Source organism: Cicer arietinum, chromosome 4, assembly GCF_000331145.2.
Source record: "Cicer arietinum cultivar CDC Frontier isolate Library 1 chromosome 4, Cicar.CDCFrontier_v2.0, whole genome shotgun sequence".
NCBI classification, from domain to species: domain Eukaryota; kingdom Viridiplantae; phylum Streptophyta; class Magnoliopsida; order Fabales; family Fabaceae; genus Cicer; species Cicer arietinum.
In genome coordinates this window covers 23074629-23087477 of record NC_021163.2, presented here as the reverse complement: position 1 = coordinate 23087477, position 12849 = coordinate 23074629, and the positions used below count along the sequence as shown (strand labels likewise).

General features: G+C 31.6%; 2 protein-coding genes across 9 annotated transcripts; both read left to right on the top strand.

The window, feature by feature from the left end:
* The first annotated feature begins 5317 nt into the window (after positions 1-5317).
* On the top strand, positions 5318-10056 carry LOC101495983 (uncharacterized). Of its 8 annotated transcripts, none has more exons than XM_073366933.1 (10): positions 5318-5382; positions 5487-5651; positions 5769-6073; positions 6334-6557; positions 6927-7044; positions 7193-7280; positions 7550-7633; positions 7733-7885; positions 8110-8337; positions 9917-10056. In XM_073366933.1, the coding sequence occupies exons 3-8, from the start codon at positions 5951-5953 to the stop codon at positions 7882-7884; spliced, it is 789 nt and encodes a 262-aa protein (XP_073223034.1). In that variant the 5' UTR covers positions 5318-5382; positions 5487-5651; positions 5769-5950; the 3' UTR covers position 7885; positions 8110-8337; positions 9917-10056. The 8 variants fall into 8 exon arrangements, with proteins under 8 accessions (XP_073223034.1, XP_027189330.1, XP_073223039.1 ...); XM_027333529.2 differs by having other exon boundaries at positions 5324-5651; positions 5769-5837; positions 6045-6073; XM_073366938.1 differs by having other exon boundaries at positions 5324-5651; positions 5769-5837; positions 6022-6073.
* Positions 9709-11896, top strand: LOC101502556 (aspartic proteinase 36-like). Its single transcript, XM_004497524.3, has 7 exons — positions 9709-9728; positions 9917-10085; positions 10579-10652; positions 10773-10866; positions 10968-11028; positions 11491-11562; positions 11645-11896. Exons 1-7 carry the CDS (start codon positions 9709-9711, stop codon positions 11710-11712), a joined length of 558 nt encoding a protein of 185 aa, XP_004497581.1. The 3' UTR covers positions 11713-11896.
* Positions 11897-12849: the final 953 nt, after the last annotated feature.

Here is a 12849-nt window from a genome sequence, read left to right as displayed (position 1 = left end):
AAGAGGAGTATATGCTGCTCTAGTATCAGAAAGACGAGCCTGATCAAGAATGTTGGCAATGTACTTGAATTGAGAAAGAAGGTAGCCTCTAGGAGAGTAGGCAACTTCAATCCCCAAGAAATAGCGAAGAGTTCCCAAGTCTTTCATCTCAAACTGTTTGGCTAACTGCAATTTCAACTCATTGATAGAACCAAAAACTTTCAAAGAATGATAATCAGGGGTAGAAGCATACAATTTTTCAAAGGGAGACAAACTTGATATGATAGAGGATGGAATTCTATTAATAGCATGAACAGCAGTAAGAACTGCTTCTCCCCAAAACTCACTAGGAACTGAAGCGGACAACAAAAGGGAACGAGCAGTCTATATAATATGACGGTGTTTCCTTTCAGCAACTCCATTTTGTTGAGGAGTATCAGTACAAGATGTTTGATGGAGGGTGCCATCATAAGCTAGTAATTCAGAAAATTTATTAGAGGTATATTCACCACCTAAATCACAACGAAAACACTTTATAATAGAATTATGTTGAGTTTTGACCATTGCACGAAACATATGATAAATGTCAAAAAATTCAGACCAATTTTTCATAAGATAAACCCAACAATAATGAGTGTAATCATCAATAAACGAAACATAATATCTAGATCCACCTTTGGTGAGAACCGATGATGGACCCCAAACATCAGAGTGAAGCTGGAGGTTTGGCAAGTTTACAACCACAACAATCTGAGATATCACAGGTTTGTAACTTTCCTAAGGCTCCAGTAGAAGCCAAAGGCGAGAATGCCATAGATAAAAACTAGAAGATAAGGGATTCAAGCGAAAACTAGATAATAAGTTAGCAGTAGTTATGGAGGCTGCAGTATCTGGGAGTCGTAGGTCATCCAAAACATAAAGTTCCCTTTGTCTATGACATGTCCCAATCAGCCTCCCGGAATGCGGATCATGCACACAACAAGAAGTGGAAGAAAACATAACCGAATAACCGAGATCACATATTTGACTAACAGAAGCAAAACTCAAAGTAAGATTAGGAATATAATAAACATCAGAAAGAGACATGTTAGGTGTGGAGACAGAGCCAACGCCTGCTAGTGGCATAGGAGTGCCATCAGCAGTCATAACTGACACAGACGAGACAGGTTTCAAGACACAAAAAATTTATCATCGTATGTCATATGGTGAGATGCTCCCGAATCAAGAATCCATATGGAAGGAGATATATCTGACATACCAGAGGAGTTCAAACCTTTAGAAGAGGTGGCAGACATGGCATGTGATTGAGTGGCAAGAAGTTTTTTTTGAAGTTGTTCTGCAATATGAAATATTTGGGAAGCAATCTCAGATGAGTATATAGAACCAGAACTAGAGCCAATGGTAGAAGGAGCAGAAGCAACAACATTGGACGATGACCCCCTAAAATTCTTCTTATGTGTTCTCCCCAATTTCGGACAATGTGCTTGAAGAGAATCATCCTTAGCATCAGTCGTAACAATTAATGACAGAAAAATACAATCACTGAGACAAAATAAATTAGGGATAATCTGGTGTTGTGCGAGTCCGATTTCTCCCCCTACAGATGTAGTTTCGCCGATCCGACCATTGAAGACGAAGACCTGAATGTTGCGAACCTGCTGTCCAAACATCAGCCCGATCCAACGGTTAACAAATGCGCAATCGATGTTTTTGTGAGTCTGATTTAACAAAATCGGGAATAGGCTTACTCTTCTCTTTTCTCTTTTGGTGGTTGTCTTTTCTATCAAAATAATATATCTCTTCTTTATAGTAGATCACAAAATCAATCAAAGCTCTTTGATACCGTGTTAACAATGAAAAGAGGAAGAAGAGAAACAACCACTCTAGGGTTTCATAACATAGAATGAACCAAACTAAAGTTAATAGGGTTACAATGAGTATATATATAAAAGAATAGAATTGTCTAAAATACCCTTATTACTAATATATAATAATATTATCTAACAAAAAGCATCTTTTAACCTATCAATACAAAATTACTATTCTTTATTTTTCAATTAATCAAATTCATCCATATGAATCAAACATATTCACTTAGCTAGCACAAGTTATAGGTGATCAAACTACAACACTTGAGACTACATAAACAAACAAAAAAGCGATTCAACATGTCACACGCACATTATAACATGAAACCAGAATAACACTTAAGAACTTATTTGATTTCTCCAATTAAAATATGTAGCTTATATTTAACTTAGAAATGAACAAAATAATAAGTAATTTCATTATAAGAACAATTGTCAACTTAAACAAGAGTATAATGGAAGTTAGAGAGAGAAAGAGCTGATACAAAGATAATAGAAACTCCTAGGAAACCATGTATATGTTGGGGAGTCTGAGGGAGTCTGACATTCGGAATGGGCTAAACAAGGATTCATAAGATACTTAGACATCACATCTCAACCCAAAACCTTAAGGCGGTTTATGGGTCATTCTCTTTATATATCCAATATAGCATCCATTCCTGGTCAATGTGGGACTAACCACTCATAATTGAATTCCAACAATCTCCCCCTCAATTATGAGTCCCCACCACTACTAGACTTGATCCAAGTCCTTTTTTTTTTTACCACTAGACTTAATCCACTTGATCCAAGTCCGACTTGATCCACTTGATCCAAGTCATTTTTGCTCCCCCATCAAGCCAAACCAGGCTCTGATACCACTTGTTGGGGAGTCCGGGGGAGCGCGACATCTGAAATGGGCTAAACATCAAGGATTCTTAAGAGACTTAGACACCACATCTCAACCCAAAACCTTAAAGCATTAGGTTTATGGGTCATTCTCCTTATATATCCAATATAGCCTCCATTCCTGGTTAATGTGGGACTAACCACTCATAATTGAATTACAACAGTATATCCCTAAAACCCTTTGTTGAAAGTGAACTTCTTAGTTCTTGAATTGATTAGGTGAATTGATGAGGTAAAATGAGATGAAAATTGAAGGGTTGCTATGATTTTTTATGGTGGCAAAAATAGTATAGAAAAAAGAAGAGATCAACTTCTATTTGTCTTCGTCTTTTTTTTATGCTTTTGAAAATATTATAAAAAAAAATTAGTTTGCACTCGAAAATAGTATTCATAGGTCTCGTAACTTGATCGTGACATATAAATAAATATATTGGAATTGCTAAAGTAAAAATAAAAACAAATAAACAAATTAATGTACTGTGTGAAATAAATAAACTATATTTTGAAATTATTTGACTTAAATTAATTCAAATACATAAGACTATGGAATATAAAAAAAATATTGTGAGTATGGCTAAAAAGAATTTGTGAGTAAAAAATAAAAAGAAAAAATGACTACTATTTTAGTATTGTGAGAAATATTAAAAGCATAAATTCATAAATTAATTAATAATTAGTTAAAATAATAAAATGTTATATTTCATATTTGTACCATGTAGTTCTCCGAAAAATCTTAAAAAGTGCCATTGAACTATGACATTAGTTAGGTTACGTAGATGAATTGAAATGTGAATATACTAGTATTATATGTAGATTATTTAATTATTTTGACTGATAAAATGAGTCGATCTATCCCGTCCCGTCGTGAATTCGTCTTAAAAAAATGGGACGGGACGCACCAACTAGTATTGACAAATTGAAAATCTTACTTTATCTCTTTTTATAAGGCGGGTTAACTAGTATTCGGGTTAACTGCTTGGTAGATCATACAGTCAACTATTTGATTTTTTTAATTAATTCATAAAAACTATAGAAAAAGTGTTAATAAAATAAAATTTAATACAAATCCTGAAAACTAATATATCTAGGCGTGTACGTGGGTTGGGTCGATTTCGGCAAAACCCGATACCCGATTCAATCAATTATGTTTGGGTTAGGTTAAGTTTTAAGCCCGTATTTTTTTCATTTAACTCGATCCGACCCGATCAAAAACGGATTGGGTTGACAGGTTATACATAAATAATAACCTGTTTTTTATTTTACGCAAAAATATATTGAATGAAAATATATTTAATATTCAATGTCTCAAAATCTATAAAATTTTAATCACATCATTCAATTCTTTAAAAAATCATCAAAAGAAGTTATTAATATAAAAATCAGTTATTAGACGCATGAACATTTTACGTCAAAATTCATATAAAAATCAGTTATTAATAATATTTTATTATAACTAATTTGTATAAAATTCATAACAGTTGTGAGCACATACGTAAACAAAAGAAGAAGGTGGACGGCGGCGTGGCTTCAAGAAGCTGAAAATCTAAAGAAGAAGAGTAATAAAACTCTATTGAACTGATGGAACTACCAAACAAAATTTTTAAAAAATATATACAACTAGTTATCGGGATCGGGTCGACGAATTTAATTTATTAAACCTATTACCCAAATCAAATATAAGTGGATTACAATTGGTTGGATTGGGTCGGACCCAAAAGTGATTGAGTACAGGTAAAAATCGAATTGAATTGAGTGATCGAGTCGGCGGGTCGACCCGCACCCATGTACACCGCTATATATATTTGGCTGAGTTGGACCAAATTCGTATTTTTGTAAAAGTTATATTTGCAACTGAATATATTAAGAGTCTGTTTGGCAAGAAGAAGAAAAAAATTATAACGTTTTTGTCAATTTTTCTTTTAATTTTATTTTTATTATTTGTATTAAATTTTTTTTATCGTTTATAGTTTGATTATTAATAATTTAAATTTTTTTAAATAATTTAATATCTAAAATTTTAAATAATTTATTACTTACAATTTAAAATAAATAAACTAATTAATTTAATTAAAAATATATCAAATTAATAAATAATTCTTTTATTATATTTTAAAAAAATTAAAAAATTTCAAAGTAAATAATTTATATATTTATTTAATTCAAAATAAATAAATAAATATATTTCAAAATGATAAATTTTAAATTAATAAAAAAAATTAAATGATTAATTTTTAAATATATTAACCATTAATTAATAAAAAAATAATTAAAAATTCATTTTATATTATTTTACATGTTAAACTAATTAAACCCTTGTTATTATCAAACACTTGATTAATTCAATAATTAATTTAAAAAGTTATCAACTATAAACTATTAATTAATTTTATTAAATAGAGAATAAAAGCTAATATATAAAGTTATTTGATTTGACAAACAACCCATCAAGCATCTAATTGTGTGTATTGGTGGTGGAGCATTTGGTAGGTTAGATTTTGGAGTTGTCACAGCGAGGTTTATGAGCAATCGGGACCGCTTTCTTCCAGTGAACCGGTTGGGATACTGTAATTGGACACGCGTCATTCATTATCATGCCTTGGGAGAAAAGGCTTAAGGGGGCGTGAGGTTCACGTGATGGGAGGAGAATGTGAGTAAAAAACCAAAAGTCTCACTCTTAAATTGGGCGAAGTTTTTATTTAATGAATTTCCTTCCATTCCATCCCTTGAGTTCATTTCAACATGAACGGACAGATCTTCTCCGGCGTGTGAGCAAAGAAACAACCACGTCGGCGTCAACAAGTACTGTCCTTCCATGGCTGAGTATGGTAATGCACTGGATGAAGCCAAGAGGCCAACACATTGCGCGCACTCAAACGCGTCACCTTTCTTGCTTTCAGCAAATATGTCTTTCAATGGGTAAAAATGTTTAATTTCTATTAATGTTGTTTAGAATCTTTCTTTTTCTTTTGAATGTAGTGTTTTCTCTCTTTGATTAACTTTTTTTATTTTGCCCTTAAATGCTTTACTTTGTAGGATTCTGTTTTTATTACAAATGAGTAGAAGACTGATATATAGGTAAAGCCATGCAATTGATGTACAAAGGTGAGTCATTACAGCTTAATTGAGCTAGTGCTAGAAATGCTAACTACTATTAACGTGAGAATCTTTCTGTTTTTCTATCTCAATGCTTTTTGAAGTGGTTCTTTATTTTGATCATGAATTGCCTTAACACTGGCATTATGCATTTACCACACTCTTTTTCTTCATTTGATTGTGTACCTTACAGCTATGATCAATGTGTTTTTGTAGTTAATTTGATGCATTGCTTAGTTGCAAAGGTAAGCTAGCAATTATTTACTGCATTATTTCTATTTTCATTTTTTTTTTTTTTGTCCTTTAATAAACTAGCAGTGATGTTTTAGAGGCCATGTTACATGAACTGTTATTGTCCCTGAGCTATATATATACCATTCCAACAAGCATTCTGAAACCATGATATAAGCACTCATTTTTCCATTGCAATTATTTTAATTATCATACTCATTCTCTCTTTCTCTGCTATCTATTATACAATAAATAATCCTAAACAAAAATGCAGTTCTACATTATATTGTTGTTGTTGGCATGTTGCATGGCCAACATGGTTGTACCGGTGGTGTGCATGGGTTACCTCCCTCTAAAACGGCTAGTTCCACTTAAGGATCACATTGAGATGGACACCTTGAGAGCTCGTGACGGAGCTCGGCACTCAAGAATCTTCGGAGGTGTTGGAGGCATAGGCAATTTCACGGTCCATGGCAGTGCTGATCCAAACTCCTTCGGGTAAGTCTTATCCTCTCTCGCCCTCAAAAATTCCTTCATTTAATGCTTATGTTGTGTTATGCATTGATCATATTGTCTGTTCTTTCAACAAGCAGGCATATTTTCTTATCATCTTTTCCATCTATTCAAAAGAAAAAAGCTTTTTTTATTAACATTGAAAAATAATGTCATGTGAAGTGAAATACCATACTTCTGAATGCATAGTGAGTTAGGTGACTGAAATTTATCTATTTTTTAGATGTTGATAATAATATTAAATATTCAATTTATCTAAAAATCTGATTTTATTTCATTTTATTTTTTTAGATAGGTGAGAGTAGGATTTAATTTATAATTAATATTAATACTATTGTTGGCTTTTTTGTTCAGGATGTATACTACAGAAGTGATTGACACAGGAAGTGATCTTTTGTGGGTCACAGGAAGTGATCTTTTGTGGGTCAATTGCAAAGGTTGTAGTAATTGCCCTCAATATAGTGGACTTGGGGTAAGAATTTTCAATTTTCATTGCTGTTTTTTTTACTATACATACTAATTAGCACTACTTAGTTGTAGTATGGTGCTTGTTTTGTTGCCTTGGGAGCCAAGGTTCTGTTTTGGAGCATAATATTTGTTGTTTGTTGTGTAATATGCAGATTAAGCTTAAGTTCTTTGATACTGCTGGTTCATCCACAAATTCGTTGGTTAAATGCTCGGACCCCATATGTCCTTTTGGAGTTCAAGGTGCGGATGTTCGATGTTCTCGTCGTGTTAACCATAACTAGTGCAGTTACTCCTATAATTTTCAAGATGGGAGTGGTACCTCGGGTGTTTAATTATCATACTCATTCTCTCTTTCTCTGCTATCTATTATACAATAAATAATCCTAAACAAAAATGCAGTTAATTTGATGCATTGCTTTAGTGATGCAACTAGCACTATAAATTGAACACATTCCCATTCTCTCTTTACACTCACTCTCATTCTCATTCTCTCTTGTTGATTTACAAAGGATCATTGAAAAGAGGAAGAACAATGATCAATACACTAAAGTTTCTTCTAACAACATTTGTTGTAGTTCTTCTTTTCTCCACATGTATGTAAACAATTTGCATAATAGATTTTGAATCTTTCATAAATTGTTTCGCTTATGCATATTAATTATTTATTACACTAATATTACTCATCTTGTTAGGTATGGCCAAAGTTCAAATTCACTTAGAGAAATGTTTTGCAAGATGTGGTCAAATCCCTAATTGTAACTTATTCTGCACTAACAAGGGATTTTTGCAAGGATTGTGCACTGCAAACAATAATATTTTACTGTGTTGTTGTTACAATCTATAGGGTGAGAAACTTGTAACTTAGAGCTTTAATTTCTTCTTATTTGAAGATAATATTATGCTTTATAAATATATGTAAGCTTCATTAGAAGCAAATAAAACATGAAATATTATCATGAAGTATCAATGACAAATTTTAGCAAAAGGGCAGCATGTTGCTATTAATTTCTATTAATGTTGTTTAGAATATTTCTTTTGATTGGTGGTTTCTTTCTTGCTATTAATGCAGTTGCAGTGATCACCTACAATTCTAGAGTACTACTAGTGTGACTGCCCAATAAAGAGTAACCCTTTGATTGATTGCTTATAAGATAAACCAGTCTGATAGCTATATGTGATTGTTTATGCTTCATGGAATTGCTAAGCATTTTTTCTACTAAATTCTGATGAATACTCGATGTTTTGTTTCTAAGAGACTTCTTCATGGGAAAGCATTCATGTGTGCCCAGTAGTTTGGGTGAGGTTTTGAATTTGAATTTTGCATCTGTCCTTTATTCTGCATTTTAATCTGAGTGCTGGAGTGTTGATGTAGAGAATGAACTAAATTGTTTAATCCAATTTCAATAGTTTGGCAGATGTTTTTTCACTTTGTTGTTTGGTTTAGCTTAGTTTTGTTGGACTTTCAGGTACAGGCTAATGTTTGTCTTGTACTACTTTATTTATTTGCAAGGTTTTTGGTCAGTATAGTGAAAAAAATTCAAATGTGTTGTTTAATTGTCTCACAACATGCTTCAAAATATAGGTTTATATAGATGTTAATATTTGTGATTTTTTGTGGTGTTCTATCAGTTTAATAGGATAGTTGTGAAAAAAACCTTGGAGAGTTTTGTTCTACTTTTGGTGCACAAAACTGCTCCTAGTTCAATTTAGAGCTAAGATGGTATTTCCTCTTTTTCTCTAAATATTCATTGAAGAGCAAATTGGGCCTTGGATTTCTATACAGAGCAGGCTAGTTTAAGTGATATTGGCTTGGTTATTTAGTTCAGCCAATTAGAATGGTGGCCATTTAAGTGAACTGTTTTGTACAAATATAAGAACCAGATTGGGTTGAAATTCACTATGGTTCTACCAGTTCTTGAAGTATATACCTCAACAATATCTATTATTTAAATTCAGTCCGGATAGAGTTAGGCCAGTTACAATCTGAAGCTACCATATATTTGTAGAAGATATCAATTATAAACATTAAAAAAAATGAAAACTACATAGAAGTAATAACATTTAATACTACTATTTCAAAATTCCAAACTAAGCTAAAATGTTCTGTCAAGATACGCCAACAAGTATTTTAAAATGATGTTTTGCCTTAATATATAACCATAGCAACTAAATCACCATGACAAACATCAAGTAAAAAGGCTTCAGTTAGGCAACAGCTGCTAAGTAAAGACAGTCTGCATAATATTAAAAGTTACAAGTGTCTTTCAAACCAACATATAGTTAGTTTTACCATATGCTAATTTGAATTACAGAAGCACTTAAAAGTTAGCTGATTAATTTTAAGCTAGCACCGTACTCAAAGCTTATGATATATGTGTGGTGCGGTAAAACTGTGTCAGTTTTTTAAATCAATTGACGATTTCTTTTGGGTGAATTATGTTTTATTTAGCATCTTGAATTCGCTATTTTGGATAGTTTTTTATTACACCAGTGACTTTGGAAGATATTTGGCTTCATGTTTCTTACAGAGAAGAAAATGCTTTGATTTCTCAAGATTGAAAACTTGAAGGGATATATGTCTTGTCATCTTGTGTTGATTGAATCCCCTTAGATTCATTTATATTTTCTCTTACACCAAGTTACTTCACATGACACATCCCTAGTGATTATGTCTGATGAATCAACCTGGTAGTACAAAACCATTTTCAAATTGCTTAATTTAAATTAAATGATTTTTCAATTGAATGTAAAATGTAAGAATACCGTTCTTAAAATGCTTCTTTTGTTTGTTTTTGTTTTTGTCAGATAGTTCACACTTCTACATGAGACATTTTGCAAAATAATTGACTAGTCTTTTTGTTTCAATCAAATCTCAGGCCTTACTACAACTTGAATCTTGAGAGCATTGCTGTCAACGGGCAACTTCTCCCAATCAATCCAGTAGTATTTGCACCATCAAAATCTGGCGACCGAGGAACTGCTATTGACAGTGGTACAACATTGGCATATCTTGTTCAAGAAGCCTTCGATCCTCTTGTCAATGCAGTAAGATTTCTCCTATCTCGCACAAAACATTGTTGGACATATTATTCTTCTGTCTTTTCTATAACGTTTTTCTTACTCTTTGGTTTGCTTGTCTTCTATTTTGTTTTGTTTTTCCCGAAATTACCAGTTGACTTTTTTCCGTTGAGTTCATTTAGATTCTCACATTCTTGTCTTATTTAACTAATATTAAGTTTTATTGTGTTGGATATTGAACAATTTTAAACCGTTCATTGATCTAATCAATAATTTTTTTTTTGTTTAAATTGTGGAGTTGATTTAATGGGGAATTGTATTATGCCTTACGATACTTCAGCAATTGAACACCATATTGAGATTTATCTCATTTGTTTATATAATTCTTATTATATTTTTTGATAGACTATAATTCTTATTATTAATTTTCTTAAAAAGGGGTTTGTTTATTTTTCTTGTATTTTATGAATGATATTGATCTTAAAGTATACTAATGTTCAATTTCTAAATGGACGTGTAGATAACTACTGCTGTGTCACAATTTAGCAGTCCCTCTATATCAGAAGGAAACCTGTGTTATCTGGTCTCAACCAGGTAATCTAAAATATAATATTTTTTTTTAGATCTTTATATACTTTATATGAAAAGAGAGTTTGTTCTATTAGGATTTATGAATATCTCATTAAATTATTTTTCTGTTTGTTGCATATTCAGCATAGATATTTTTCCTTCAGTTAGTTTTAACTTTGCGGGTGGGGCAACCATTGAGTTGAAACCAGCACAATACCTTGTGCACTATATTTTAATGGTAAGCATGAAGTATGTTTGTTACGTTGTTGGTTATATTCTTGCCCATAAGTAAGTTATTCTTTGAAATTGTATGTCTGATGTGCAAAATTGCTTTAATAGGACGCTGCAAAATGGTGCATAGGTTTTCAGAAGGTGGAAAGTGGATTCTCAATATTAGGAGGTTAGATGAATAAAATAATTAAATAGACTATATACTTTGCAATAAATTGGAAGAAAAAAATTTTGAATTCTTTCATTTGATTATTAAATGGAAACTTTTAATAAATGATAAAATGTTCTAAAAATGTCTTTTGTATCTGTTGCAAACAATAGGGTGGCATCATTTCATCCAAAGTTTCTAGTTGTTACTACTTCACAATTTCACTAACTTGATGCAGCTGAAAATGGAAAACATCATATTGTATGTTACAAAATATGGTTGGACTATCATTATCATAGTTCAAATTGATTTTTAATAGATATTTATATTTATTTCTATTTTTCATTTGTCACAACAATCCAATTTCCAAAAACAAGTATACTATGCTAATGTATGATAATCATAAATCAGCCTTTTCATGTTTATTCTATGCAAGTATGGTAATCATAAATAAATTGACAATTATGATCTCATCATTCACAGATCTTGTCCTAAAAGATAGAATAGTTGTCTATGACTTGGCTAATCGGTGCATTGGATGGACTAACTATAATTGTAAGTCAACCGCTTAAATTCTTATTTTATACAAGTAGTATATGGTCTTTTACTTTGTCTTAAAATTGAAAATTATGTTTAGGTTCCATGCCTGTCAATGTCTCTGTAACTCTGAGCAAGGACAAGAACTTCAATCCAAGAACTAGATGATCGAGTGCCAACAGTCTAGAGATGAGGATTCTCTCCAAGCTATTATATGTAACATTGTGGCTCTTTTTCTGCCTATAATACAATCTTCATGAAGTCACTCACTACATTGTAATTTAAATCCAATATTCAAGTGACAACTCATAGAAAAGGAAAGATTTGATCTTAATTGATGTAATTTTACTAATTAATTGTCATCTCCTTTGTGACTTATTAACACCTAAAGTCAATTCTACCATTAACAGAATGCAACGTGTTATGCTATTATCATCAAGACAGTAACATGTTTTCAGTTGAGAAACTCATGACAAACTATGAATAAAAAATTAGAGAAAAAAATGTTACTTTAAATTGAATTGGTTTATAAGACCGTGAAAGGTTTTAAGAAGTCTCATAAATGGGAATGAGCTATATAGGAGAAGTAAAATGATGAGTGCATTGATTTGGTGTGGAAAACTAGTAATATTGAACTTTCAAAAGAGGGAGAGTTGGTGTTGCTCTATTTGTAATGTGGAAACAAGTCTCTTTTTCCATTTGTTACAAATGTGAAACAACTTCAAAAGTTTACAGATTTATAGGATTAAATTTTTAGTTACAAACAGTGACATATGTTATAACTAAGTAACTAATTATTATAATGAGTCCTTTTAAACTGAAGTGGTGCTACATATTTATTAATATGCTGGTGAGAGAATCAAGTGAGACCAATAAGCAGTTTGTTTATCTCTTCTTTTATATACTATACTAGTGATTTTTAATAACATTGGTGCGAATTATAATGAGATTTATTGATATACTTTTTAAAATAATATATGAATGAATGTTAAGTATCTATAATGTGAGTGTTTACGAGAAAATGGTGTAACACATTGGTAGGACTTCGCTACCACAAGAGTGTGAAAAAAAATTGGTAGAATAAGTTTGAACTTGACCTCCATTTATAGAGTAAGAAATATTCGTTTTTGTCTTGCGACGTGGCGTAGTTGCATGAAAAGAAATTGTTTTAAATTGGCTAATAGATGTTATCTTCATACGATGAATGTATCTCTTTGAAACACAAGAAATGCAATAAAAAAATAATTTATGAATGAGTTGCATGATAAACTTATTTCACAATAGGAACTTCACTACGATGAACAC

Bases quoted from the DNA above. Each gene is read 5' to 3' on its own strand.
- LOC101495983 (XM_073366933.1), top strand. From the start codon at position 5,951: ATGAATTGCCTTAACACTGGCATTATGCATTTACCACACTCTTTTTCT. The intron at 6,558-6,926 runs GTAAGTCTTATC...TTTTTTGTTCAG, and splicing joins GCTGATCCAAACTCCTTCGG to GATGTATACTACAGAAGTGA. The intron at 7,634-7,732 runs GTATGTAAACAA...TCATCTTGTTAG, and splicing joins AGTTCTTCTTTTCTCCACAT to GTATGGCCAAAGTTCAAATT.
- LOC101502556 (XM_004497524.3), top strand. From the start codon at position 9,709: ATGTCTGATGAATCAACCTG. The intron at 10,867-10,967 runs GTAAGCATGAAG...TTGCTTTAATAG, and splicing joins TTGTGCACTATATTTTAATG to GACGCTGCAAAATGGTGCAT. The intron at 11,029-11,490 runs GTTAGATGAATA...CATCATTCACAG, and splicing joins TGGATTCTCAATATTAGGAG to ATCTTGTCCTAAAAGATAGA.